General features: G+C 39.0%; 1 protein-coding gene across 1 annotated transcript; it reads right to left on the bottom strand.

Moving 5' to 3' along the window:
• Positions 1–12,987: 12,987 nt before the first annotated feature.
• Positions 12,988–24,969, bottom strand: LOC149290193 (protein FAM222A-like). The gene is made up of 2 exons (XM_089489677.1): positions 24,888–24,969; positions 12,988–14,225 (listed from the first exon to the last, which is right to left on the bottom strand). Exons 1-2 carry the CDS (start codon positions 24,967–24,969, stop codon positions 12,988–12,990), a joined length of 1,320 nt encoding a protein of 439 aa, XP_089345803.1.
• Between the last annotated feature and the right edge of the window lie 1,257 nt (positions 24,970–26,226).

Raw genomic sequence — 26,226 nt, 5'->3', positions numbered from 1 at the left:
AGGTGGAGAATCTCAAAGAGTTTTGCAAAAAAACATTTTTAGGTAAACTACTAACAGACTCCTTTAAGGTAGCGGGACCTTTGCTTTTGTTGCAATACAGGCCCATTAAGCTACAGGTAAGGATGTAAAAATATCCATAATATCTGGAATTATACAATTTTGAAATAATTCAGCAACAATACAAATTTAATAAAGGGAAAAAATCCCATCTTCTTAATGACCTAGGTTTTTTTATCTGCTGATCTGTAGTTTCTGTAGTTGGACTGTCCTTTTGAAGTGCCCAATTTTCCAGACATCTACTAAACTTAATGTCCTGACTTGGCAATTTTGTTCTCAATGTGACATTAACTTTCGCTCAGTATTTTATGATGCCCTCATCAATTTTGAGGTGGTGAATGACATGACATGTGAGATTACCTTTGTCCTATCTCAAGTGCTACCTCAATCAAGAATGTCTTTATTGGGAGATGTAGCCTTGTTCTAAAACAGTATTTTTGAACATTTTTTTTGTCTTCAGTTTAATATGCCTTTTTTATTTCACACATTAAAAATTGCCACCATAAAATGCTTTTTCCCAGGATTCAGGATACTCCTGCACCTTTACCTGAAGGTTTTTACCCTAATTTACCCTTCCAGTGTCAGAGTTAACTGAAAATTGTCAGGAAAGAACATTACAATTTTACTAGTGTTATGATGAAAGACAAAACAAAAATGTACATTCTACTCAACTTTATGGGGAAAAAACCCCAGAGGTTTGTGGTATTCTACAACATACAGTAAGCATAGGTCTAGCGGTATAAAGAGGAGCAGGAGGACTTGTGAGGGAACCTGGTACTAAAAAATGCTCTGGTTTACATATCTGTTAGTGGCAACAAAATTGGTGTCTGTGGGGATATTGGGAAAGGCGATGGAGTATGAGTGAGCAAGGAGGGAACCAGAGGAGCCATGGACGCATAGCCAACATGCTCCCCCCTCCAGGCTTTGAGATCTCCTGGGGCTGGGGAAAGTCATCATTGTATGAACCATCGTGATCCACAAGGTAAAAGAAAATTTTAAAGAAAAAGAAAACATAGTTAACCCCTTTATTAATATATCACCAGGAGAAGGTGTCAACATTAGGGACAGGCTCAGGAAATCAGGGACAGCTGGCAGGTGTAACTTTTAGTGCACAATAATTACCATTACACAATATACTTATAAAGCGATGGACTGTGATACTTCATTCAATCAAATCCAGCTCTGTACTGATCAAATTCAGTCAAAGCTATTTCAAGGAGAATGACGCATTAATGTAATTGTATTTTTCTAATTAAATGGAATGTTCTGTCATCAGTGACATAGATGTATAATTATAGGTTTTACATTATCATAATGATGTCTAAACTCCTTATTCGCTCAGTTAAAGGAACAGCAATGTAGTTTAGTTTATTCCACATTATGACTCATTGTAAACTTTGACTTCATGCACCAATATTATATTTATAATTATTGTGTGTAGTCTAGCTCTACGTACAACTATATGTTATATTTAAATGTACAACTATTTACTACATTTTTCAGTTGGCTAGCACATTTTAAATGATCAAATGTTTTTTTTTCTTCCAGAGCAGCATATGATGCATTATACAGGTTAATGGGGATTTAACTCAGATCAGTTTTGAGCAGCTCAGGGAGTCTTCAGAGTTCGGAAAGGTCACAGCTAGCGATATGCTGAACACTTTAAACCAACCTATGTATTTCTACAGACATTTATTTCAACATACCCTGTGCGTGTACTGACCAGCCTGGGCTTGGTCGTAGCTATGCCTTGTTTTCCCATGGTTTTAGTTGCCTAGAAGTCAATATATTAATCCTTATGTCATATATACATCCACTGGTAATCTTTTGCCTCACCAGGAAAATAGATCTAACATGCTGCCTAGTAATAAATGTTACTCATTGTAACTTACCAAAGGTTTATTGGCAGTTCCACCCCAGTTGGGGCTGCTGCAGTGATGGCAAATTAAATCTAATTTCCCATCACTGTACTATACCCTAACTTTCTAATATGTTTGTACAAGTACCAAGATGTTCCTACTTATGCTAAACAGGTCAAGTGAATATTGTGAGTTCATGGGACCCCTGCAATACTTGCTCCTGTTAAAATGCACTGATGTAGCACACGGACTTCTGTGGGCAGACTTAGAGGGCAAGACCCTCTACACAGTAATGTATGAGATTAACATGTTTTTCTCATTTTGTTACAATTGACTTCCTTAGAGGCTGCCATTGTTGTTAGTCATGTGATATTTTGGGTGACCACACTGAGCTGAATATTATCCTGCCCCATGAACTTTGTAGTATGAAGGCCAACTGCTCAAGAATGGAAATAGAGGACTTCATCGGGATGCGGGTCCTGCAGAACCCGTCAAAACTTGTGGGCGCAGGCAGGAGCGGGCGGTCTAATTTACATCACTTCACGTGACTCTGCTTGGTTCCTGGGCGGAACAAGAGAAGAGACGCTGTGTGTGAGCAACGCGAAGGCAGCCTTTTGGGAGTGTGCACGAAATCTGCTGATCAGATAAGGGGCTCGGCGGGAATGGACACATATGTTGCAGGAGCGGGCGGGATTGGACACATATGTTGCGGGAGCGGGCGGGATTGGACACATATATTGCAGGAGCGGGCGGAATTGGACACATGTTGCGGGAGCGGGTGGAATTGGACACATATGTTGCGGGAGCGGGCGGGATTGGACACACATGTTGCGGGAGCGGGCGGGATTGGACACATATGTTGCGGGAGCGGGTGGGATTGGACACATATGTTGCGGGAGCGGGTGGGATTGGACACATATGTTGCGGGAGCGGGCGGGATTGGACACATATGTTGCGGGAGCGGGCGGGATTGGACACACATGTTGCGGGAGCGGGCGGGATTGGACACATATGTTGCAGGAGCGGGTGGGATTGGACACATATGTTGCGGGAGCGGGCGGGATTGGACACATATGTTGCGGGAGCAGGCGGGATTGGACACATTTGTTGCAGGGAGCAGGCGAGAGTGGAACACACACGTTGTGGGAGCGGGCGGTAATGGTCAGAAATTCAGCGGGTGGGAGCGGGATTAAAAAACACAGTCTCGCGCAGGACTCTACTCTGCAGCATTGTGTGTATGTTATTTTTCAGCTCATTGTCAATCTATAACGCTAACATGCAGTTAGTTTGTACTATCTCCACCTTTCATATACATTTTTTATTTTACCTTTCCAGAACTGCAATACTACAACTCATTGATGTATTTTTCTCACGTCCTCTAGCCGCAGAGAGCCAAGAATTATCTATGCCTGCAGAGGACGTCAAACACAATATGTAAAATAAAAGATTTATACTGTAGCTCTCGCACCCAAACATCTTTATTTCCTCTATCATTCCAGGCCACTAAACCTCGTCTGCATTGTATCACCGAGCAATAATTTGCAGATTATTCTCTGCTAATGTTCATCCCAACTATCTGTATCTTAAAGAAAAGGAGTTAATCACTTCTCAGTTTATTTTCCATAATACTTAAGCTCTCCTTTTAACCATTTTGCAACCAGAATGGATAGCTCAGCACATAGGCTTATTTGCTATAATCTCCTCAAGAAATAATGTGCATGTCAGCTTCCCGCATAAAGACATATTCTTATCACATGGCTTTAATTATAGCTTCATTCTATTCTGAACTGTATTCACTACACAATGAATGTTTCTACTCTTTCTACCAACTTTAGTATGCATTATGCACAGCCTGCCTGAAAAAGTTTTTCCCGTTAAATGAATCGATAATTAAGTGGCTTTCTTAAGTCATCTTAATTAAAATATACTATTCACCTACAAAACTTTTGTTCATAAAATACACATCTATGTCTAGCATGACATCATATCGCATAGTTTTTTTGTAGAGTGCATTATTTAGGTGTACATGATAAGTGCCGTCAAGAACGAACTGTATCCTTGAGGCATAGTTATAGACATTAAACATTTATTATTTGGCATTTGTTACGGATAACCATTGACATTAGGGAATTTAAGGACCACGCCAAACCTACTTCCATGTTAAATTGAGCATGGGGTCAAGCATATTTTACTGCATACAAATAAATGTAGGCATTGTTTAGTTATTGGGGTTTGAAAATAAGACTTCTTACTTTAACTCCTCCCCCAATCGCCTCTACTGAAAGAAGAGCGCATACCACAGTATGCTTCTTGTACATGACCAGTAGAACTTCTATGTTGTTTCTTATCATACTACTTTGGGGTAAACAATACAACATCTCTATCCTAGTTATTAAGAGAGAACCTCTGACCTATTAACGTCTATGGATGAAATTATTTCTTCAGAAAAGCAGGACTTAATTTGCATTGCCATAAACAGCGGTCTAAGTCTTATCACACAACTGCCTACAACGGCAGCCTCCAGGTCTGCAACCAAATTGTCTTTGGTGCTAAATAAGACAGAAGCTTCAGTCACTAAAGAATGGATGTTTAAAAGACCATACAATAAAATTGAGCGTACTCCAACATCCACTAAATAAATCCAATTATATTTTTTGAGGACTAGACTGTTCTTTTAAACTAGACTTTTTTTTTTTTTTTTTAAATGGGACTAGTTATGGGACTAGATCCTTTAATGAGATGATTTCCACATGAACTTCATGATTTTTCCTACGGTATTTGCTTAAACAAGGACAAATGTCATGTCTAGGAAAATGTTTTGTTTGGTTTTAGTCGTTATTTAAATATAAATATAATCTTTCATATTCCAATAATTATCAGCTGGACAAACAACTCTATTTACAAGGTATTTAAGAAAGAAAAACAGTATAAGGTAGTCATTCATCGATTTCAAGACCTACCTTTCTCCAAATAATTAAAGGGTAAGCATTGGCTAGAAAGAATAAAAAATACAATCCAATAGTTATACACGTGTTATGAGCATTTTCCACAGTTCTTAAATGTATAGTTTTGCAAGTGAATTTCATGCATGTTCATTAGACTTCTATGAACTCCTTTAAGCTTATGAAAAGTAACAATTGAGGTTATCGGACAAAAAGAAAAAAGAAAAAGAATTCCGATCTCGCATGAAATATGATAAACACATTTGGATACAAGGTTACGCATGGATACCTGCAGATTTACTGGAGGAACAGGCTTATTACAGATTTAAATTAATACCTCCTGCCAGCTCAGTGCCCTGGACATCCAAGTAACTTGCATACATAGGGGCGGATTAACACTGGGGCAAATGGGGCAATTGCTCCGAGGCATCAAAGAGACTCCACTTGCTGCTTGCACACTGCAGTGTAGTTTCTGTATTAGCCTGCGCTGCCCCGCATGCGTACCACACTTGTTGTCCTGGGGAGGTCACAGGGAGGTCTACTTGGTGTGACAGGATCTGCTGATAGGAGTGGGACCTGCATGACTCTTTGCTTGTAAGGAAAAGGTTAGGGTCAGGATCTCCCAGCCATCAGCCTGCAGCTGCAGGAAGAGAGATACTCTGTAGGTAGGATCTGGGATTTGTGTTTATGGCAGTCCTTGTGTATACAGGTGTGTATGTATTTATGTGGGAATATTCCTGTATCCAGGGCTGGCCTTAGGGGTGTGCGACCTGTGCGACCGCACAGGGCGCCATGGTAGCAGGGGTGCCTGCCCGGGACTTAACTTAAAACATCGTTTTGGTTTTTTTTAAACTTTATTTAACATTCATGTTAAATATTTATTTTTTTTTAAAACCGATGCTTTAATCTAAGTCCCGGGCAGGGGCGCCGAGCGGTTGCTCGTGAAGTTCTAAGCAACCGCTCGGCGCTCCTTACTCTCCGTCGTGGTGCCGGCATCTTATGTTGGGCGCCGGACTATTCCGGCACTCAACATGAAATGCCAGCACCGCGGCAGAGCGAGAAGACGGATGCCTCCCGCTCTCACCGCAGGACTCCGGCAACAAGGTAAGTGGGGGGGGTGTAGTTTGAAGGGGCAGAGGGGGGGGTGTAGTTTGAAGGGGCATAGGGGGGGTGTAGTTTGAAGGGGCAGAGGGTGGGGGTGTAGTTTGAAGGGGCAGAGGGGGGGTGTAGTTTGAAGGGGCAGAGGGGGGGGGTGTAGTTTGAAGGGGCAGAGGGGGGGTGTAGTTTGAAGGGGCAGAGGGGGGGTGTAGTTTGAAGGGACAGAGGGGGGGTGTAGTTTGAAGGGGCAGGGGGGGTGTAGTTTGAAGGGGCTGAGGGGGGGTGTAGTTTGAAGGGGCAGGGGGGGTGTAGTTTGAAGGGGCAGAGGGGGGGTGTAGTTTGAAGGGGCAGAGGGGGGTGTAGTTTGAAGGGGCGAGGGGTAGTTTGAAGGGGCAGAGAGGGGGGTAGTGAGGGTGGGCGCCAGAGGAGTAGTCTGCACAGGGCGCCACAACGCCTAAGGCCGGCTCTGCCTGTATCGATGCACATGGTTATGCTCATGAAGCATCTCTGTGTATGTATATGTATGTGCATTTTGCCTTTGTGTGTCTGGGTGTATCAGCACAAAGACAGAAGCAACTTCCATGACAAATATAAAGATCTATTTTCATACTGTCGTATCTGATGGGTAACTGGCATACCTGAAGACTTAATGTAAACTATATATATTTATCAATAAAAAAATATGCGATATCATAGAAAGCTAATACAAAACAAAACAAAAGAATCAACTTGCCCACAAATTAGAGGTTTGGCTGGTAGCGTAAACGGACAACTGTCACATTAAAAGTAGGATATCAATCACGACATATTGGTAGCACTAATTAGGACTCTTATGTATCATGTGAGTAATGCAAAGTATGATTGCGTCAACTGCAGACTGTGCGACCCTAAAATTTTGCCCCTTCACCCTAAAACTGGACCAAAAACTCAGAGTCAAATCATAATAGTTCACATCTACGGTAATTGGATATGTGCGGAAATTTCCTGCAGTTTTGTGGGAGCAAAAACTTGCTTTGCATGATGCCCCCTTTGTAGTTCCCTTCCAGCCCCCTTAAACATGATGGGAGGGACCCCTTATAGCAGTTTTGCCCGAGGGCCCCACCTGACCTTAATACACCCCTGTGTATACGGTAAATCCATCTGCATAACTCTATAAACCAAATACAAAGCAAAGGGTCCCACTTCAGAAATCTACACATGTTCTACTGCGTTTATTTTAGTTAACTTTTTATACAATTATTTAACCCATTTGTAGCAGATAGTTACTTGTCCACCCTAGGATGTTTCAGTACAGATCGGGTTAATTGGGACTTCGTTATAAAAGATGTCTTTTTTATTTTGTTTTGTCTTCTAAGATGTCCTTGACATGTTGATTAAAAAGAAAAAAAAAATCCTTCTTGACAAGAATGTGAGAAGTGTCAAGGAGAGCTGATTAGAGTCCCGGAGGATAAAGAATAGATAAACAAGAGTATGAGAGCGTTATATTCTCTCCCTATGGCTGGGCACGAAAAAGACCTCTCTCAAGGTCTTGTTAATTGATAAATGCCTTTTAACAGAATTCCAAAGATTGAGAGCAGAGATATGCACGCATATAACCGCTTAGGGGAATTATAATGCTGCTTTAATTAAACGCCTTTATTAGGATGGATTCTGGCAGCTAACCTTGATTTTACTAGAACTTACGGAGCTCCGAGAAGACAGCACAAATATTGCTGCATTGATAAGAACATAAATAAAAAAAAATAAAAAAATGCAGAAAATATATTTGGAATATTTATGCACAGCCTTAGATATAAAAAAAACAACAGATTTTGGGAACATTTCATGCATATATGTATATTGATTCTATGCCTGAAGACATTTGGCCTCTAAGATGTATGTTTCCTGTCTATCTCCTTGGAAGTAGAGCAGTGAGTTATGTTTTCAATGGAGTCAGGCAACCAATGCAGTAATAAAGCATTAGCGATAACACGGAACAGTGTAGCTTTACAATATAGGACTGTGTAAGGCTCCAAGAATGTTTAAATTAGCTTCAGAAATAATACACAGAGAAGCGTACCAAAATTCACAGTAATCAAATTGTAAATCTTCCCCCTCAACCTCCTAATTGATTGTAAGCTCCCATGAACAGGGACCTCTTTTTAACTCCTGGTATGTTTTAGGATTGTTAATCCTTTTACTTTGGTATTCTTCCCTTATTGTAATAATGCTAAGAAATCTTCTGTCTCTCTTTATATATAAAAAAGACATTTTAAGTGGAGTTCATCCTATACAAATATTACATTATAAGTGTGGCATGGAACTAGTGTACTTGTTCTGCACCCAGCAATATTCTCCATTTTACCTGCAAAAACGACTATTAGTGGAAGTAAAAAGATTTCCTGCGTTCTGTTATAAAAACTGTGGATTGAGTTTTTTTGCTTAGTTGTTACGGTTATGGAGATATTTGGGTTAAAATATGATGATTCAATCAAACTTTCAGCCCAAGTAGAATGGTGTAGTCTGTTTTATGAGTACATATTTTGATAGATATTGTATACCACCTCATAGTTATGTTTTACGATTTATTATTTCATTGCCACTTATTTGCCAGATGAGCTGTATCCAATTTTTATACATTGACATGAGATAGGAGTAGCATTTTTGTTTTTTTGTTCACTTGAAACATTCATTTTTATGGATTATTTGGGTTTTTAAAATGTGCAACACAATTATCACAGGACTGAAGCAAAGCATTAGAAGGGCAGAAGTAAGCCTTGGAATTATCGCATGTTCCGAGCATGGTTTAGAGATGAAAAAGAACCTCTTCCTGATTGAATTTTATCCTCAAATGAACACAAGCGTCAGCAAAGTGAATCCGTTTGCTTGAGACTCTCTTTCTCAATAGACCTAAGCGCCTGTTAAACAAAACAGCAGTAACGAGATGTGAAATGTGGAACAAAGGATAATTTGCAAGTGACCCTGTTTAAGTCTGATTATCCCTTTTGTACGAGCAAATGAATTCAGGGAGCACAGCTTAAAGACCACCTTTCTACACTGTTCTAGATTTTTTTCTTCCCCATTTTAATATAGACTTTGAAAGGTCTTTAAAAAATGTCCTGATGCGTAGAACACAATAACGTGTACAATAGAATTAGATTACAGATTAATTCCAATCTCTTTTGCAGACACCAGCGTAGGAGACGTCAATAAACAGATAAGCAGAGGCTTCTGGGAGTTCTCAGTAAAATGACATTTTTGCAATAAACACAGCATTAATGTATGAACAGATTGACTTTTTGATTTAGGACATGTAGAAATTGCGCATGCTAGAGGAATATACTCAAACACTTCAAAAAACAATCATATTACTTCAGTCATTAGTTATACTGCTATATACACAGTAATGTAGGTTCGCATTGACAAAAAATGGTTCCCATTATGTTGCAATAAAGATCCTTTATTTGCAGAACTGGATGTTGCCATTGTTGTCTGTCACGGTGCCTTGCACAGTCACCACACTGAGATGATTCTTTATGGCAATGCTATAAAAGTCTTGCTTGCCCAAATGAACAATTTATGTTTTCAAGAAAGGGTGTGATGGGTTCAGGCCGGGTAACCTTTTTAACTTGGAATCTGCAATTTCACAACGCTTTCACATATAGAGTGTTAGGGTGAAAAGGAATAATGTAGTTATTTAATGTAGAGAAGATTCTCAAAGGTTACCTTGCAGAAAACATAGCAAGATCGTATATACAATATGATCTAAATGGCTTTGATGATGTCAGACGCAACACTCAAAAGACAATGTGCCTTATGATTGGTAGTATACTAAGGCCTTATGCAGCAGCATCAGAGGGGTGCCAGGCACCCACAGTTCATGGGAATCCAGTTCAAATTCAGATGAAACTTTGCAAAGCAGTCCACGACAAAGCAAACCAATGGGCTTCTGTCGCAGACATCAGAGCACTGTAGCTATGATGTCATATTTCCACATTCTATACTGTGTTGCTGCTAAAATTAACTAGATCAGTAAGGAGAAGTAAATATCTACACTCACTCTACCATTCACCTTCACAGAGATTTTTTTTTTTTTTGGGGGGGGGGGGTTGCCACACTAATATATTTAATCAAGAAAGTAAAATTGCAACTTCCGATCAACTGCTCATTTATTTCAATTATTTTGAAGCAGATTTCCTCTGGTATCTATAAGGTTACAGATTTTACCAACAGGAACAAAACAATGTCAACCCCCCCCCCCCCCCACAGAAGCCTGAAAACAGAACAACAAATCTAAACAAATTCCATCTTAGATAAAACATCCCCTCTAATGAGCAGAGAACCTTCAAATGCATCTGTTTGTCTTAGTGTTAAGCTTTCTTTATTTTCTGTCTAGGCCTTGGGCCCTGGTAATGACATACCATATGCTCCTCTACATAAAGGCAGCTGAGATAGACAAGCCCCAGAGTGATACAAACAGGATGTGTGGAGCTTAATACAATTATACTAATGCAAATCTCTCCATTGTTCTCAGCAGAATTATATGAAATCTGCCTTTGTAGGCTGGGTCAGTACTGCTCATTAATATACATTAAAAATGATACATACACACACTTTAAAGCAACTCTGAATAAAAACAAACAAAAAACATGGAAACATAGCTACTGCTGTGTATGTGGGAGACGGCGTTATAACCAATTTGGCAGATTACATGCATTAGACACATAAATGAAACAACTGGAGTCATAGTTCAAATATTTAAATGTTTTACTTGAGGGGAACAGCATCTGCAGATTTTGAGCTCTTCATTTTCTAAACAATTTCGGGTTTCACAGTGACATGTACACAAAAAAACCCAAAAAACCCAAAACAACAAATATAAAGAATGTTTATGTTTGAACAGAGTCCATGGGAATACAGCAATGTACTGCAAGTTTCTGATGGGTTTGCAGCCCACTGTGGGTGACTTTATGTCAGATAGACATTACAAGACAGGAAGAGATGGAAGTGAAGCTTAAAATACCATAAAAAAAACAACAAACTGGTTAAAATTAAATCAAGGGCACATTTTGGTACTTTCGTGATATTTTCCTCCATGGTATGGAATAATGACACTTAAGCATTACTGATTTTAAAATATTAAAGATTTTTGAACCGCGATTAGCAAAGAAAGTTTACAGAATGTACATCCAAGCCAGTCTCTTTCGAAACAAAAAACAAAAAATTTGAATCTATTAGAGGAAAAAAATAATCCCAAATACTTTTTTCCAAGCAAAGAGAAAGCATGGGGTGTAAGGAAACTTTTTTTTTTTTTAAGTTTTTGTTTAGCAGCCAACATGTAAATTATACAGTTTGAATATACTACAAAATGTGTTTTCAAGTTTTCATTTGTTTTACATTTTAAGTATCATCCTGCAGGCTCTCTTCAGTTCTACACTTTTCCTTTTATTACTAGTGCAAGTTATGGACTAAATGTTTTCTTGATTAACCCCCTTATTGCCAGAGCCTTTGGCAGTGAAGGAAAAAAAAACCCCAGAACATAAAGCAACATTGTAATGTTTTATGTATATCTATATTTATATATATAATTTTACCATATATAACATGTTAATGTCCTCAGCACGATAAAGAAACTGGTGTACTTTGTTGTCTTCAAAATAGCAGCATTTTTTAAATAAAAAAAAAAACATGACCTACCATTCACATTTTAACTCTGCTTAATATTAATAATTCAGATTTACAATAGGAATAACAAAAACAAATTTCAGTGTAAATGTGCAGAAATCAAAGCATTCTATAACAGACATAGTAAATTAAGCCCTTTGTTGCCATGTGCAATGTGAGTAAAGTTTTTTTTTTTTGCCAAACTTAGTCCAGCACCCCTAAAAGTTAGTTTTCTACAGATCGCAATTTCCATCTAAATTTAATAAGGAATAGTTACATCTCTTGGGCCTATCATTCATGTTCCATAGGTTACACCTCCACACCCACAGGTTGATAAGTATGAACAATATAGCCAGTGAAATGAGTTCTGAATCTTATTAAGTTATACTAAATTACATTTGTGTTTCATCAGTAGGTCTTCATATACCTCCTAGCGCTCATGAGCCTGTATGGGATAGACAGCAACTAATATTTTACCTATCTTGTGACCCTGGAAGGCAATCACATTAAATGCTTTGTTGACCAATTTATTACAGCGTTAAACCCCGTGGTCTCTTATATTTGGAACGGTAATAAATGAAAAAACCAGTACACAGTCATGTTCCATTAAATAAGTCTCTATGGTTTTTATTCTATGGCGTATGAGCACTGAACTTCATAAGGAAACGATATTCTCCAGGATGATTTTTTTAATTATGGAGCAATTTTTTTATGTCCATAAGCAATGTGCTAATTACCCTATGTCCCTGGATGACTTTTCTTGGGACAGCCCTCATGTTAACCCCATCTTTACCTTCATATGTGGGAGAGGGGCAGGCAGGGCAGTAACCGAAAAGGGATGGACTGGCAGCATAAGGGTTAATTATACACCTTTAAATTACCTCATGTTTTACACCACAAAAATAAATAAAATCAATATTATTACCACTAACCTTCATTTTTTTTTATTTTTTATTTCACTTGTCAAATTTCATGGCAGTTTTGAAATGAAACATTGCTGATTTGTAAATTAAAAAAAAATCTCTACAAAAGCAATAATTTGGGGCATTGATCCTGCATTCAGTGTAGATACAAATTACTAATTACGTCTCTTTCCTTAATGGTTGTACCAATTTGTGCCTATTTTAGGCAACACCATTTTCTTTCAAAAATGTTAACCTTCCACACAACAAGGGATAGAGGCAGCTCTAGATACTTTTTTTGTACCGTACAAACTTGGCCAGTGTATCCCCCACTATGCGTTGTCCTCTGGCTACAAAGGAGTGGGGGATACCCCCTGCCATCCATGCCCTTTACAGTCCATAAATACGCCTTCTTGGAGCTACGCAACATTATTTTGTTTACGGAATCAGTGTTGGCCACCCCTATACAGAAAAGGGTATGATGCTCTATCTGTAAATGGGGAGCCGAATGTGCGCGTGCTGATGGTCTAGAAGCCTTGGTACAGACACCGTCTCATAACCCTTGCCAAGCATCTGCTCCTTGATACAGGGTGGGTGAATGTCATTGATAAGATACTCTAAAGACTGAAGGCTACTACTAAGAATAGAGGTATTGCAAAGGGTCTTGCTAGGGATGCTGGTAAGTCCATCTGAGGGATGTACCCCCAGGTCCCTATGCCCATTCACAAGTTCCTGCGGGTTGTAACAGTCACTATTTGGAGTGACTAAGATGCTGTTCCAAGGAGGGGCAAAATATTGCCCTACAGAGAAATTTCCATGCATGCCAACACAGTTCAAAGGAGAAGAGCTGACTTTATCAACTGCACTAGCAAGTGTGTATGGACGTGACACTCCTGGGCAAACCTCTGGAGATTTGCTGATTGCTCCACCACCTCCACTTCCACCACTGTATATTCTGAGCTGCTGTTGCTTCTGTTGCCAAATTAGGTAGTCCATACCATCCTGATAAGATCCAGCTTTGGCTAAAACAGGGGCAGAACCCAGCGCCAGCTCACTGCCAGCTCTGCACTCTTGCAAGACAGTGCCAGCGTAGGCCACAGTGCTCCCAGTCATAGCAGAAAATCCACTATTCATGCCTTGTTTGGCTGGGCTGGAATTGGCTACCACTACCCCTTGGCAAGCCTGTTGAGAAGCCTGAGCCTGGCACTGTTGGTTGATCTGGTAAATGATGGTCTGGATGGATGGCAGGTTGGCTTGTTGGAGTGCTAAGTTCCTGCCTGTTAACGGAATGACAGATGCTGCCACAGTCACATTGGGTGGCACTGGTGCGTCTAGTTGCTTCTGGTTGCCAAGGTAATTCAGCTGTCCACTGCAAGGTTGGCCTTGTGTTAAAGTGCTTGACATAGGGTAAGGAGCAACACCAACCTGTGCAGAAGATACTTTAGTCCGTTTCCCCTCCGCATTCTTCAGCACACTTTTGCTGGAGGATTTAACTATAGCAAGCAATCCTTGGTATCCACCTGTGTGCATTGGGTAAGGACTATAACGTTGGCCAGTCGTATCATAACCATTTACAGTCCGATTCAGGTGCTTGTGCTGGGGTACACGGATATTGGTGGGGAAGATTTTTATGGTGAGTGGGCTGTTGGCAACCTTCTGCGCATAAGCATCTAGCTCTGCCGGACTTGGGTACCGTGATGTCTGCATTGGGGTCACAGCCTCACCTGAAAAATAAAAAAAAAGTAACATTCAAAAAATGTATACCATCACTGAAAAGCTGTGTTCAGACTGAAACCTGTGAACTATTTGTGGCTTTAACCCACTGAACAAAAATAAGCTGCACTCTTAATTCCCCCTGCTAACAAGCACAAATGTTGTTAAGGGAAACATTACAAAAGACATGCTGGACAGAGAGAAAATATATTTGAGAAAATTGAGATTAATGTAGAGGTATTTATTGTGGGTGGGGAATGCCATTATTGTGATTTAAAAAGAAAAAAAAATAAGGCTCTTATACAAAATAAACAAAGTGATACATTTGTGAGATAAAAAGGCTTAAATACTTTTGGCTTTTTCTTTTTAAACCTTCATGTATTGAGCTAATTTGTGCGGTTTAAAATATTTAAACATAAAAAGTTAAATACTGGCTGCATTATTCTTGATTATAGTGGTAAACTGTGTGTAATGCTTGGAAAAAAAGTTATTACTAGAAAAAAGTCAGATAGAGAAAGTTTCAGAGATGGCAGTTAATAATTTAATGACAGGGGAAGCAATAGCTGTCAAGCTCAGAATGCTTTTGTCTCCACTGTTCTGTTAAAACAGACAAAGAGCCATACAATGTTGGCATTTGGTTCCACCCAAAGTACTCTTGGGGAAAAATGACTGAACTGCTGTCTTCAAACCGTCCCCCATAATTAGGAGGGGAGAATCCTCTGATTTACAATTTTACCCCTTCAGTGCTGAAAACATGTTAAAGGACTGTTGCAGCTCATGCTAATGTGGTCACCATCAAGAAAAATCAGTTTGTTCTTGTATACTTCAGCACTTAATAATAATAGTAATAATAATGAATTAGACGTATGCAGAGTAGCACATACAGCAAGCCCACAAATCTGTGCACATCAAATGAGACGGCGAGGATTATCGTAGACAGCTTCTTGTTATTATCGTTTATTTATATAGCACCAACTATTTATGCTGCACTTCACTACGTACATACGAAGGGTATGAAAACTAGAATTGACAGACTAAGACAAACATATGCTTTAAAAGGGCCCAGCTCGCAAGCTTACACTTTAAGGTTAATTGTTAAACCTTAAGTACTGTACTGAATAGACTATAAGTAGGGGTAGAGTAGCCAGTTGCCATCCACTCAACTTTTGTACATTCTGTATAGCTAGAGTCTCAGAGGGTGATCATATGTACCTTCACATATGGCAGCTAATGTTATATATTTCTTAAATTACTGTAGCCTCTGAATGATTTATGTCAAAGGTCATTTTAAGAAAGTACTTTAACCCCTTAGATCCAAAAGAATTTCACCAATCTACAAGTTCAGTGTTCTGGAAATAGTGCAAAATTGGCAGTAAGAGTTCCAGAAATTTAGTCCAGTTCACCACAAACCTCATTTTAACCGAGTCTGAAATAAATTGGATGCAAAGTACATTACAGAACTAATTTCATGGGTGTTTAACCCCCTCCGAAAAAAAATGCACACAAACACCATTTAAGCAGAAAGGAAATCAGCAATTTTATATAATGTCTCTGCCCCCTCAACATCCCTCCAAAATAAAATAAACATTTCAATGCAATTTTACTGATAATCAAAATAGGAAAATTAACACTGATCTACAAATGACAACAAAAAAAACCCACAGAAGGGCAGATTTATTTTCCATCTAAAATTTGAATGTGTGTCTATTATGAAAATATTAACAAAATAAACAGTTTCCAAAATGAAATTCATAACATGAACGGTAATTTCAAAACTGTTGATTAAGCTTTTAGAACACTAACAAAAAAATAATGACCCGTCAAGGAAGCAGTAAATTTACAGCAGTATGAAAAAGTAGTGAATATATCCCTTGTATTTATTCTATTTCATTTATTTCAGATTAAATGTGTGTAGATTTCAATACTTGAGCAAAAGAAAAAAAAAAGGGATAAAAAAAAATAAATAAGTAAGACTTTCATAAAAGGCTTTCAATTTCTTTGTGTGCAAATGTATTCCAAACGAATTCTGAAGGCCCAGAATTAAAAACATTCTACTGTGCAAATCCTGCTTTATTAGGACAGTATACCATGTTAAAAATGGTTTTATTAGAATACTATACAGCCTTGCAAGCACTTTTATATTGTAACAATATATTATCTTACAACACTGTTTTATGGAAAGAATACAAAAGGGCAAGGCAGTAATATCTGCATGTTGTTAGAAGATATAACACAACAGAGTACACAGGCAATAAGTATGTGGATAGAATATTAAAGGTGAACTCCCACCATAGCTATATATCCTTTTATTGTCCTGTTATAAGGAATATATGTAATTGTGCAAAAGTCATATAAAATGAGCAGCATTTGGGTCTGTTTACTAAAAGGAGAGTTGTATTTTAGCACCTTGCCTCCACTATACATTATGAAGACGCTTGGCTGGTCCTGTATAATGTATAGTTAGAACGGTAATATTTCTTCAAACTCGCCTTACACATGGAGCTATACATTATACACGGTCAGCTCAGAAAGCACTTCACATCTTCAACTTCTATCTTTTCGGGAGTACGCACGATCGCATGATCATCTACTATTTGAGAAAGAAAAAAAACCAGTGACAGCGCAAAACATTTGTACAATCACATCTGTGTGCAATATATCCCACTCCTCCTTCTAGATAGTAGACTCTAGAAGTGTAAACCATTAGTTGGTGCCCAAAGAGAACGCAGGTGCTAATACATAGCCGTTTAAAACACAGAAGGCCCAACTTGGCGACGGTATCTGCTAAAACAAAATAACTGATTGTAACACTTCCGTAGACTTTGAAGATAAAAGGGTGTATAGTATTGGCACCTGTGGGGGAAGCTTGTATGCTTCTGCAGCACGTGGCCACATTTCGACATTCATTTCAAGAAAATGAGAAAGATATGGCAACTGAACTGAGAAAAATGGGCAGAGAATGATGTGAGGGTGAGGAAAGTGAGGCCACTGGGAAGACTAAAAAGGTAGAAGTAAGGCAATGGTGCATGTATAGATTGCCTTTAACTTTTACCATACACACCGTCTGCATTGTCCTTCAAGCCGATACTGCTGTCCTTGGCATAATCCCCAACACTCAATTAATGTGGCACTAATTAGCCATATGACATTTGCAAATTTTAAATGGAAAATAAAATACCATTTGCAGCTGGATAGAAAAATACCAGTGTTGTGTGGAGCTTTATCTGTTGTAGTTATCCACTCTCTATTAGTGAATATTGTAAGTATGCTTTAAGAAAATCTGCATTGGAACAGAACCCCCCCCTTCCCCCTTAAAACTGGCAAAAGGCATTTAGTTAGTTTAGGCTTTCCGTTAAGCCCTTGTGTTCTATATTTGTCCATCAATGGCATAGTCCTGTCATATACATACTTAAATTGTCCAGGTCCAGCCAATCATGTTATGATTCTACAACACCAGAGCCGGTTAATCTTAAAATGTTTAGCTAGAACTGCCCCGACAGTCACTATGACCTCTAGTTTTGGAATAGACTCTTTAAACTACACTTATCTGTTTAATGATATCAGTGTCTGAATTGTAGATTAAGAGAACGTATTACACAATCCATGCGCACAAACCATAAAGACTAAGGTCCTAAGCAAAACATTTAACATGTATTTTAACTATTATGCAGTATAGACATAACTAGCTTGTGTATGATAGTAGAGGAGAGCAACTGAACAGTAATGAGAAGGTGTGCAGGAGGAAGGGCACACTGGCAAGTAAGTAACCTACAATAACGAACAAAGAAAAATTTGCAATCCAATTAGGGATATGACATTATTGATTTTCTTTAATGAATGATGCATTGCAGATTAGTGAAACAGAAAAGAAAAGTGCCACCTTCATCACGTCGTTTGTACTTTACCAGGAGGACAAAGATTCTTAATTTACAGGGAAACAGGATGAGTTGGCCATCACTGAAATTCATCTACTCCTTTGTGTTTCTGGAATCTTTACAATGATTGTTTGCAGAATCTTTGTCAAAGAAACTATCCAGTCTGTTGCTGGAGGAGATATCTCTTGTACAGACTAGACAATGAAGGGAACCTTAAGTACAACAAGCAGATAGGTCAAGAAGACACAGCTTGTTATGTGTTTTACACAGTAAAAAAATGGAAAAAAAACCCCAAAGACAGATAGAAACTCTTATCAACCAAGGCAAGGGTATAGAGTTGTGCAGTTCTAGCCACGGAAAGAAATGGAGCAAATTTGGTAAGGACCTTTATTAAACTATAATGGATTGCAAGCCTTCAACACTATCCTCTTCTTAAAAACCATAATAACGTTCTTGGTTTTGATTAAATAGTTAAATCATTCAAAATAGTTTAGAATTTGTGAAAAGGAAAAAATTGTCACGGCAGTAAACTTCTTCTAAGTAATGTAATCCTAAATCCTAAAGTCCCAGAAGCCAACTGTTATTACAACCACTGCAAATATGTTCTAGATATTATATTACACAGGTGAGACCTTGACAGGACATCTCTCATAACTTTTTATCACACCACACTTTCTACACAAAGGTGTCAATGGCAGAAAGGCCTTAGGAGGCATTTATAGAACCAAGGACTCGAAAACCAACTGCAAACCACACAGAGGTTTCATATCTGCCACAGTACTAAATTAAAATTTGTAAATACAATGACGAGTGAGACCTGGCAGATCCATGCATGGCCTAATATTCAATGTGAAAAAAAAAAATAAAAAAAAAAAATTCAGCACTAAAAGGTTGTTTTTTTTTATATTAATAAATCAACAGCAATGTCTACAGTGAGGGTATATAAGACTGACAAAACATTGTTTATAATTACTTCTAATTTAGTCCTCTTGCAATTCCCTGAATCTATATTCAGGTTCTACAGGTTGGAGGTAAATGGTTAAAAACTATAAAAAGTGGTTTTTGTTTACATATTTCGAGATACAATTAAAAAATGCTCTTTTGTAGCCTATAGGAGGAGTTTGCATGGATTTACAAATCTAGGTTCCACCTGATACTGAATAAATGTCAGTAGAAACGAACAAAAAACCCAAAAACAAACGATGACCTCGCTCAATGAGCACCTGTATATTTAACCCTTATTATGTCTCAGGTTGTACTATGCACCACAAATCAATGTGTTGGTTGTTAAAGTGTTAATTTGTCCAGCCAGACAGCTGTGTACACATCATTTTGCATACGTCTGCTCAGCACAAACGAGGCAAGACACATTATTAGCCCTGACTGGTGCAACAGCACAGCTTGTCATATCGTGTTATAGTCCTAGAGGGCAACACGAATCCTAAGCGAGTAGCTCATCTGAATGCTTGTAAGCTTTGTTAACCCCTGTTGTAGCCACACTCTCTCTCAAAAGCTGGACTACCCAACTTATTTCAGATACAGCCGTAACTCCATGCATACATTAATACTTTGTGGCGCCCAGTTGGATAAGCAATGCCTAGAAATCAGGAGTCACCTTTGCTCTGTTAAACAAACACAGCATCTAATTCTGCATGACATTGACTCCACCTGGGTGACATTTAGGTCATTCACCCCATCAACCTCAGCTGACCCCAAGCTCTTGAACCCTTAATGAAAATTATTTGCCTTTAGGACACAGCAGAGCTAGCAAATCCAACACGAGCCAATACTCAACTGTCAGCATATCAATTTGAAAGGGTGACACTTTTTAAAATTAACTTTTAACATGGTTATCCAGAGTGCTCAACATATCTTAGACTGGGGTTTCCGATTCATAGAATTAATCATGACCACATTATAAAATGATACTTTGCGCGTTTACTATTTATTGTATTTTGAGCCTGTTATTGATTTTCTTTATAATGTCGCCCCCTCCTTGGTACAATCAAAACGTTCCATTAAAATGTGATTTAGCCCCGAAAAGCATACAGTCAATGAACTGTGAATTGAGGCTATTAATCTGAATTACCATTTTCCTTCATCACATTATATTTTATCATAGGAAATGCAATTTACTGTTATGATTTGTAGACGAATAGGAAAGATCCCATTACGTGCCCTTTGGAACATAAGAGGTTAAATGGAGAGATTACTATATTCAAAGGGACGCTCATTCAAATGCTTCCCTGTAACGTGGGCCTACGTCTTTAAGAGCCAAATGAAATATTAATCTAGAGAATATTTGCAGATCTGTCTCTTAAATGACAGTACAGAGGGGGGGTTTGAACCAGCCTCCGGCGAGCTGCAGGGCCCTTCCAATCCATTTAATATGAGAAATGCTTTTTTCCCTCCCTGACAGACGATGCTCCTTTTTCCATCTCTGTGATGCCAGCTTTGGCTACAGACCAAACCGACAGGAAAAGGGTTAAATAGATATCACACTTTTTTCGTCACTTTACAGACGTGTTAAATTATACACGTCTATTCTTGATTGCCATTATGCAATCACATAACACATAGCTTTGAGCATAGATAAATCATATTCTTTTTTTAAAAATCGCTGTCGATCGCAAGACTTAACCGACGTGTTTAGTATAAAATCAAAAATGACACGTTGGGTTGGAGAGTACCGATAACTCAATTCTATAATTCAGAGCACCAGCAAACTATAGCTGTAAGTACAACACTATCTCTAATTGCACATATGCATAGGTCTGCACAGAATATGTTCTGAACTAGCAAATGTGCACTTGGGAATTATAAGTGGAGATAGTGACGTATTCTGGTATAAACAAGCAGGTCAAGGGCCAAACCGAGGTGCAGATCGCCTTCTTGGGTGACCAGGCCTCTCGGTATCTTGGTTACTTAATTGGTCGATTACAAGGGAGATCTTTGATCTGCTTAAGCAGCCCATTTACACTATGGAGGCTGTGCCGACTCAGCACAACTCCCATAGTCTGCATTATGAAGCCCTATCCACGCGCTCTGGCGTGCCTCCGACGAGGATGGAGAGCTGCCCTAGGTCGGGCCTAGGGCAGCGCGGAAAGTAAGTGCATCGCTGGGTGGAGACATGTAGAGGAGGGCACATGCTATGTCACTTTTTGATTGTTTATCGATGGTTAAATGACCTCATATGATACAGATCTTTCTCCAATATATATATTTTATATACGTATATCATTATATATCCTTAGATCTAAACTGGATACTCGAAATATACAGTAACCGGGGCAGAAAAAGCCCAGGAATAAAGGCATACTGTATGTAAGTGACATTTAATTAAAAGAGGCCCGCTCCTCTCTGCTGAACAGAGCAATAGAGAAATGAATTTGGCTGCGCGGATTTGTAGATGATGATTTATATATAATTTAAATACAGCTCCTGCAGTGCACGCAGCAGAGGGAACCAGGAAGGATCTTCCAGCGAGGAAGTTTATTCCTCTGCATTGCGTTGTTTGTTCGCCCCCCCCCCAGCACAGCAAGGGTTAAAACCGTCACATGCTTGGAAATTCTAATTAAGTTATCAGTCTGGCTGCCATAGGTCTAGGCCTTAAAGGGTTACCAGGATTAAAAAGAAATCATATTAGCATTTTCTGAAAAAGAAATGTGCTAGAACAAAAGGTTATGCTCTGGAGCTGGATAATGGCAAGGTCAGGCACAGTGTGAGGAAAACTGACTCAACTGAGATGTTCCTTGGAGCAACCGACACTTTAAGGACATTTTAAAAGAATGCTGTGCTTGGACATGCCGACAGACACTTACCTCGCTTAAAAACCCTCCCCAAAAAACTATGGAAAATACAATGTAATTTACTAAATACTTTTGGGCTGCTTTGTACGTGATTATTTCACACACATAGCCACGCCTGAGGTAACGAAGTCTATCGGAGACATATCAAAAGGTCAAAGGCATCAATCAGGTCAAACATTTAATTAGGATTACTGTAAATGTATTATTTTTGTAAAAGATGACCCCCCGGGGCAGTAGATGAGCAGCCTTTCAAAAATGCCGGTGATTATTAAGTAAAAGGCATGTAGAAATTACTTCATTTGAGTTTATTATGAATTACTATGGGCCAAGCAGGGTAATTTTACCGTGAGAAAAAAAGGGATGATCTGGCTCTCCATTGTGCGATGACAGTCAATGGCCGGCAACCTTTTTTTTTTGGGGGGGGGGGGGGGCCCACAGGGGACACCCACTGGGCTAGGCACTTTGTTATACATTAAGTTAGTGAGGTAAAATACCTTAACTCACTTAGGCAAGCATAGTATCTAGCCAATTCCACCTGTGTATAAACAAAGTACCTGGTTCTAAGGATATAAAACAAGTAATCATTTATTTAGATGTGTGTATATTATACACACACACACACACTTTGTTTTTTACTAGTATGAACGTCGTAACTTGTAAATTCATAGGTTTTTGTTTTGCATGTAAAATAAAGCAAAACAAAGATTTTAGTTGCTCTCCCTTTTTTAGGTACAGCCTTGCAAACACGCAAGGAGGATTATAGTTAAATCAGGTGTGCATTGACAGGAGTAGCTATATAAAAGATGTATTAGTCCGCGTTACCTTGTTTACTAGAGGCCCAGGACTGTATGGTGATAGGTGTAATGCTATTGACGTGTGGTGAGCAGATATTATTAGCAATCCTCTAGCCCTTGGTCGTCAGCCAGAATTAATCTGTGTTATAAACCCAGCTTGACCCAACCTCGCATGTCCGCAACACAAAATCAATTACGTACCTTTCAGATCATACCACTGCCTGAGAAAACTTTATATTGTCAGCTTTATTTTTTTTGAAAGATTCACAAAATTAGTCATTTATGACTAAAGCAATGACTCAAGGGGGAACAGTCAAGACTGCAATCATAAACATGATGTATTTCTATGTATACATATACAAAGGAGAACTTGCACTATAGTCATACACACAGCATTCCGTACAAGTTTGTCTGGCGAAGAAGAGGTTAAAAGGGATATAGGCAGAGAAAACAAAGGACACAGCCAAAAAAAAAGAATGAAATCCTCCAGAATTTAGACAAAGGAGGCAGTATTAAAATAGAGTCCTATTGAAATGACTGAAAGGCCCTTATCAGGCCCTGTCATATCTCTCACTGTGCTGGTGCCACTGGAAATGGAAGGCTGTGTTTCAGTTGTGCAGTTTTAACCCATACATAGCGCAGGGTAGGATATACACATTACACGCAATATTACCATATGTATATTTTTTTCTTTGTTTTTGCAAGGCAAATGGCACCTATGCAAACCTATAACAATCCATCAACACGGCGATGCCAGACGTCTCTCCAGTGGGAGAGAGCTATACACCAGCGTTAGTAAATTGATCCTCATACAAGATACATGAACCCAGGAGGAAAAATAGCCTTCAGACAAATTTAAGATTCAAATATGTTTAGTTATACCATCCGTGCTTTATTAAAAAGGTCACACCAGAGAATGTCATTAGTTAAATATATTTTTGTGTGTTACCGCATCTTAAAAGAGTCATCATTATTCATGAGACTGAGCGTTTTTAAAAGTAACAAGAGGAAAATGTCAGGGAGCCCAATGAGTAATGTGTGTATATAATTTATATTATATATATTACACACACACACATATATACATACATATACACACACAGAGATAAGGGTTCTTTGATGTTCAGTGGTCTACAACTCCCATGATCCTTCACCACACATTCTACCACCAAAATTAGCTATGCCCCTTTATCTTTAGCCTAATTCTCAGCTAGTCCTCTTGCCTACCGCTCCATTACAGACCTGGCTAGGGGTTGCAATACCCTGACATAGGGCAAACCATTTAGGCATATTTGTTATTTCATGGAGATCTATTCAGACCCTCTAGCTCCCTTGTGCTCTAAAGAGCGTTTCTATGTAAGATCATTTGCAAAGCCGAATGGCTCCAACCTTTTCAGGCTGACGGCCATATGATCAGCGAGTAAGCAAGGGAACCATGCTATTGTGGGCCTTTGATGCCTTGGTAGCTATATTGCAAGCTTGGTTCATACTTAAACACCATATGCCACACACTCCGACATGGGGCAGAGGACCGAGCGAGGTCCCACCTAACCCAGCAGCCATGTTTGTAGTTTTTATCTCTAAGCGGTCCATTACAAACTGACACCCTTCCATTTTTTTTCCAAGGACAGGTGCTAATACATATATAATGTTTATTCGAATGTGCAATATACGTGTGCGGTGTGAATACATACATACATTGCCATGAACCACATATTGTGCAAACTGATAAACATGCACATTTCTCACTGTCAATTCGGGTTTAACAATGCCCCATCTCTTAGCTGCAGACGTAATAATTACTATTTGTGATCGGATGCTCATTGAGACCCTCCTAGTAATGCTGTACATAAGGGCCATCCTTATGATTTATTTTTCTATTATACATACTGTTTTAGGTTTAATCATTTTCAAGCTGGGTGTATGCCGATTATTTCCAAGGTCTTACTGCAGCTGTGAATAATGCCTGCTGTTATAAAGCAACATGCGCCTGTTCTGGCAAATCTAGAAGAATCCAGTACATGGAAAATTAAAAATGATACAACCGTAAAAGTTTAGAGATGGGTATTCGAAGCTTAAAACGTAAGATAAAAATGTTTTTGGAACATAAATATTAAAAAGGGATGACAAATCCAAAACATTTTCCCCCAATAATTTTGTTTCAAAATAGACCGAATCTGAAGGCTGGTACTTACACTTTCGAGGTTCTATCCCCTTGTTTGCGCACATGGCATGCTTCACTGGAGGATTCTGGGTTCTCTGAAGACAGGCCAACATGGTTGCAAGGACGTGTGGTCAGCTGGGCAGATGGTTACACTGCAGAATGAGAAAAGGAAAGTTATTAAACTGTTGAACACAAATGTCCCACTAACATTTCATTGTAGTAAAGTAATGAGCTGCTCAACCTCAAGAGCATGGATTAACATAACCCTGATTGCTGGGGAAAAACTTGTTGGTGATATACAGTGCTATGACTTAACTGTAGGGCCACAACATTTTCAGAATTTTATACAGACGTCCATGGACACGAGTAGTTTTTGTTTGCAGGTGAACTCTGTGGCTCTCAAATTCTACCGATCTGCTTATCCTGATGTGTGCATTTGGACAGCGAGGGCACTTCTACTTTAAGCGAGAGAGAGAAGCGCAAGATATTTCAGCAAGTGTAAACATTCATGACCACTTCTTTCATCTATTTGAATCAGACAAAACTGTCAACACTGCCGCTGAGTAACACTACTATCCCACTTTCAAAGGAGTCTTACCATATATGAAAGTGTCAGGATTAAAAGAAATATATACCCACACACTCCCAACCCATAATACAAGGGGTATAATTTATCAAACTATGTATGGTTTATATAGATAAACATTTATGTGCAAGATACATTATTAAATCTATATGATTTGTATTTGATTAGTGGTATTATTGGGATTTTTATAAGTAGTATCATCTTTGGAATTATTGGCATTCCCAGGAACTCTCCATGTTTGACATGGAATCTCTGGGCCACTTACTTCTTGTGCTGGGGAAGTTTGGTGTAAAACCCCACAGCCTAACAGAGGGTTGGCATTTTGTTATATGCAATTTAAGTTTCTCTTTTATGCCAGTAGACTTTCTTAGCACACAAAAAGGCGCACAGCAGCGTACAACATTTGAAGGACATGTATGCGAAGAGTACATTGCGCCGTCCAATCATGAGCCTCCAGGGCCAGGTTTGAGGCATCCGACACCGGTCCTTGGAGACATATATGGTGTCAAACAAGATTTCTGAACAGCATTTGATGTCCAACAATGAAGTACCTTAAATGTTACATTGCACATAGTTGACAATAGCGTATACAAGGGTGTATAGTGGGTGCAGATACGTCTCAGTGGGGACCTCAATGTACAGATGTAGTGTGGAGATGGTCTGGTCTAGTGGTTAATGGTGGACGGTTTGTAACTGTCCCAAGCTCAGGTATTGAACCCAGGTGAACCATTTCAGTTCACTGGGATGTGAACAGTTTTTTTTCATTATCCTGATCTGATCTACG

The sequence above is a fragment of the Sceloporus occidentalis genome, unplaced genomic scaffold, assembly GCF_023333645.1.
Source record: "Sceloporus occidentalis isolate IW3139 unplaced genomic scaffold, rSceOcc1.0.p SCAF_40, whole genome shotgun sequence".
In the NCBI taxonomy this organism is placed as follows: domain Eukaryota; kingdom Metazoa; phylum Chordata; class Lepidosauria; order Squamata; family Phrynosomatidae; genus Sceloporus; species Sceloporus occidentalis.
This window is presented reverse-complemented; position numbering and strand designations above follow the sequence as displayed.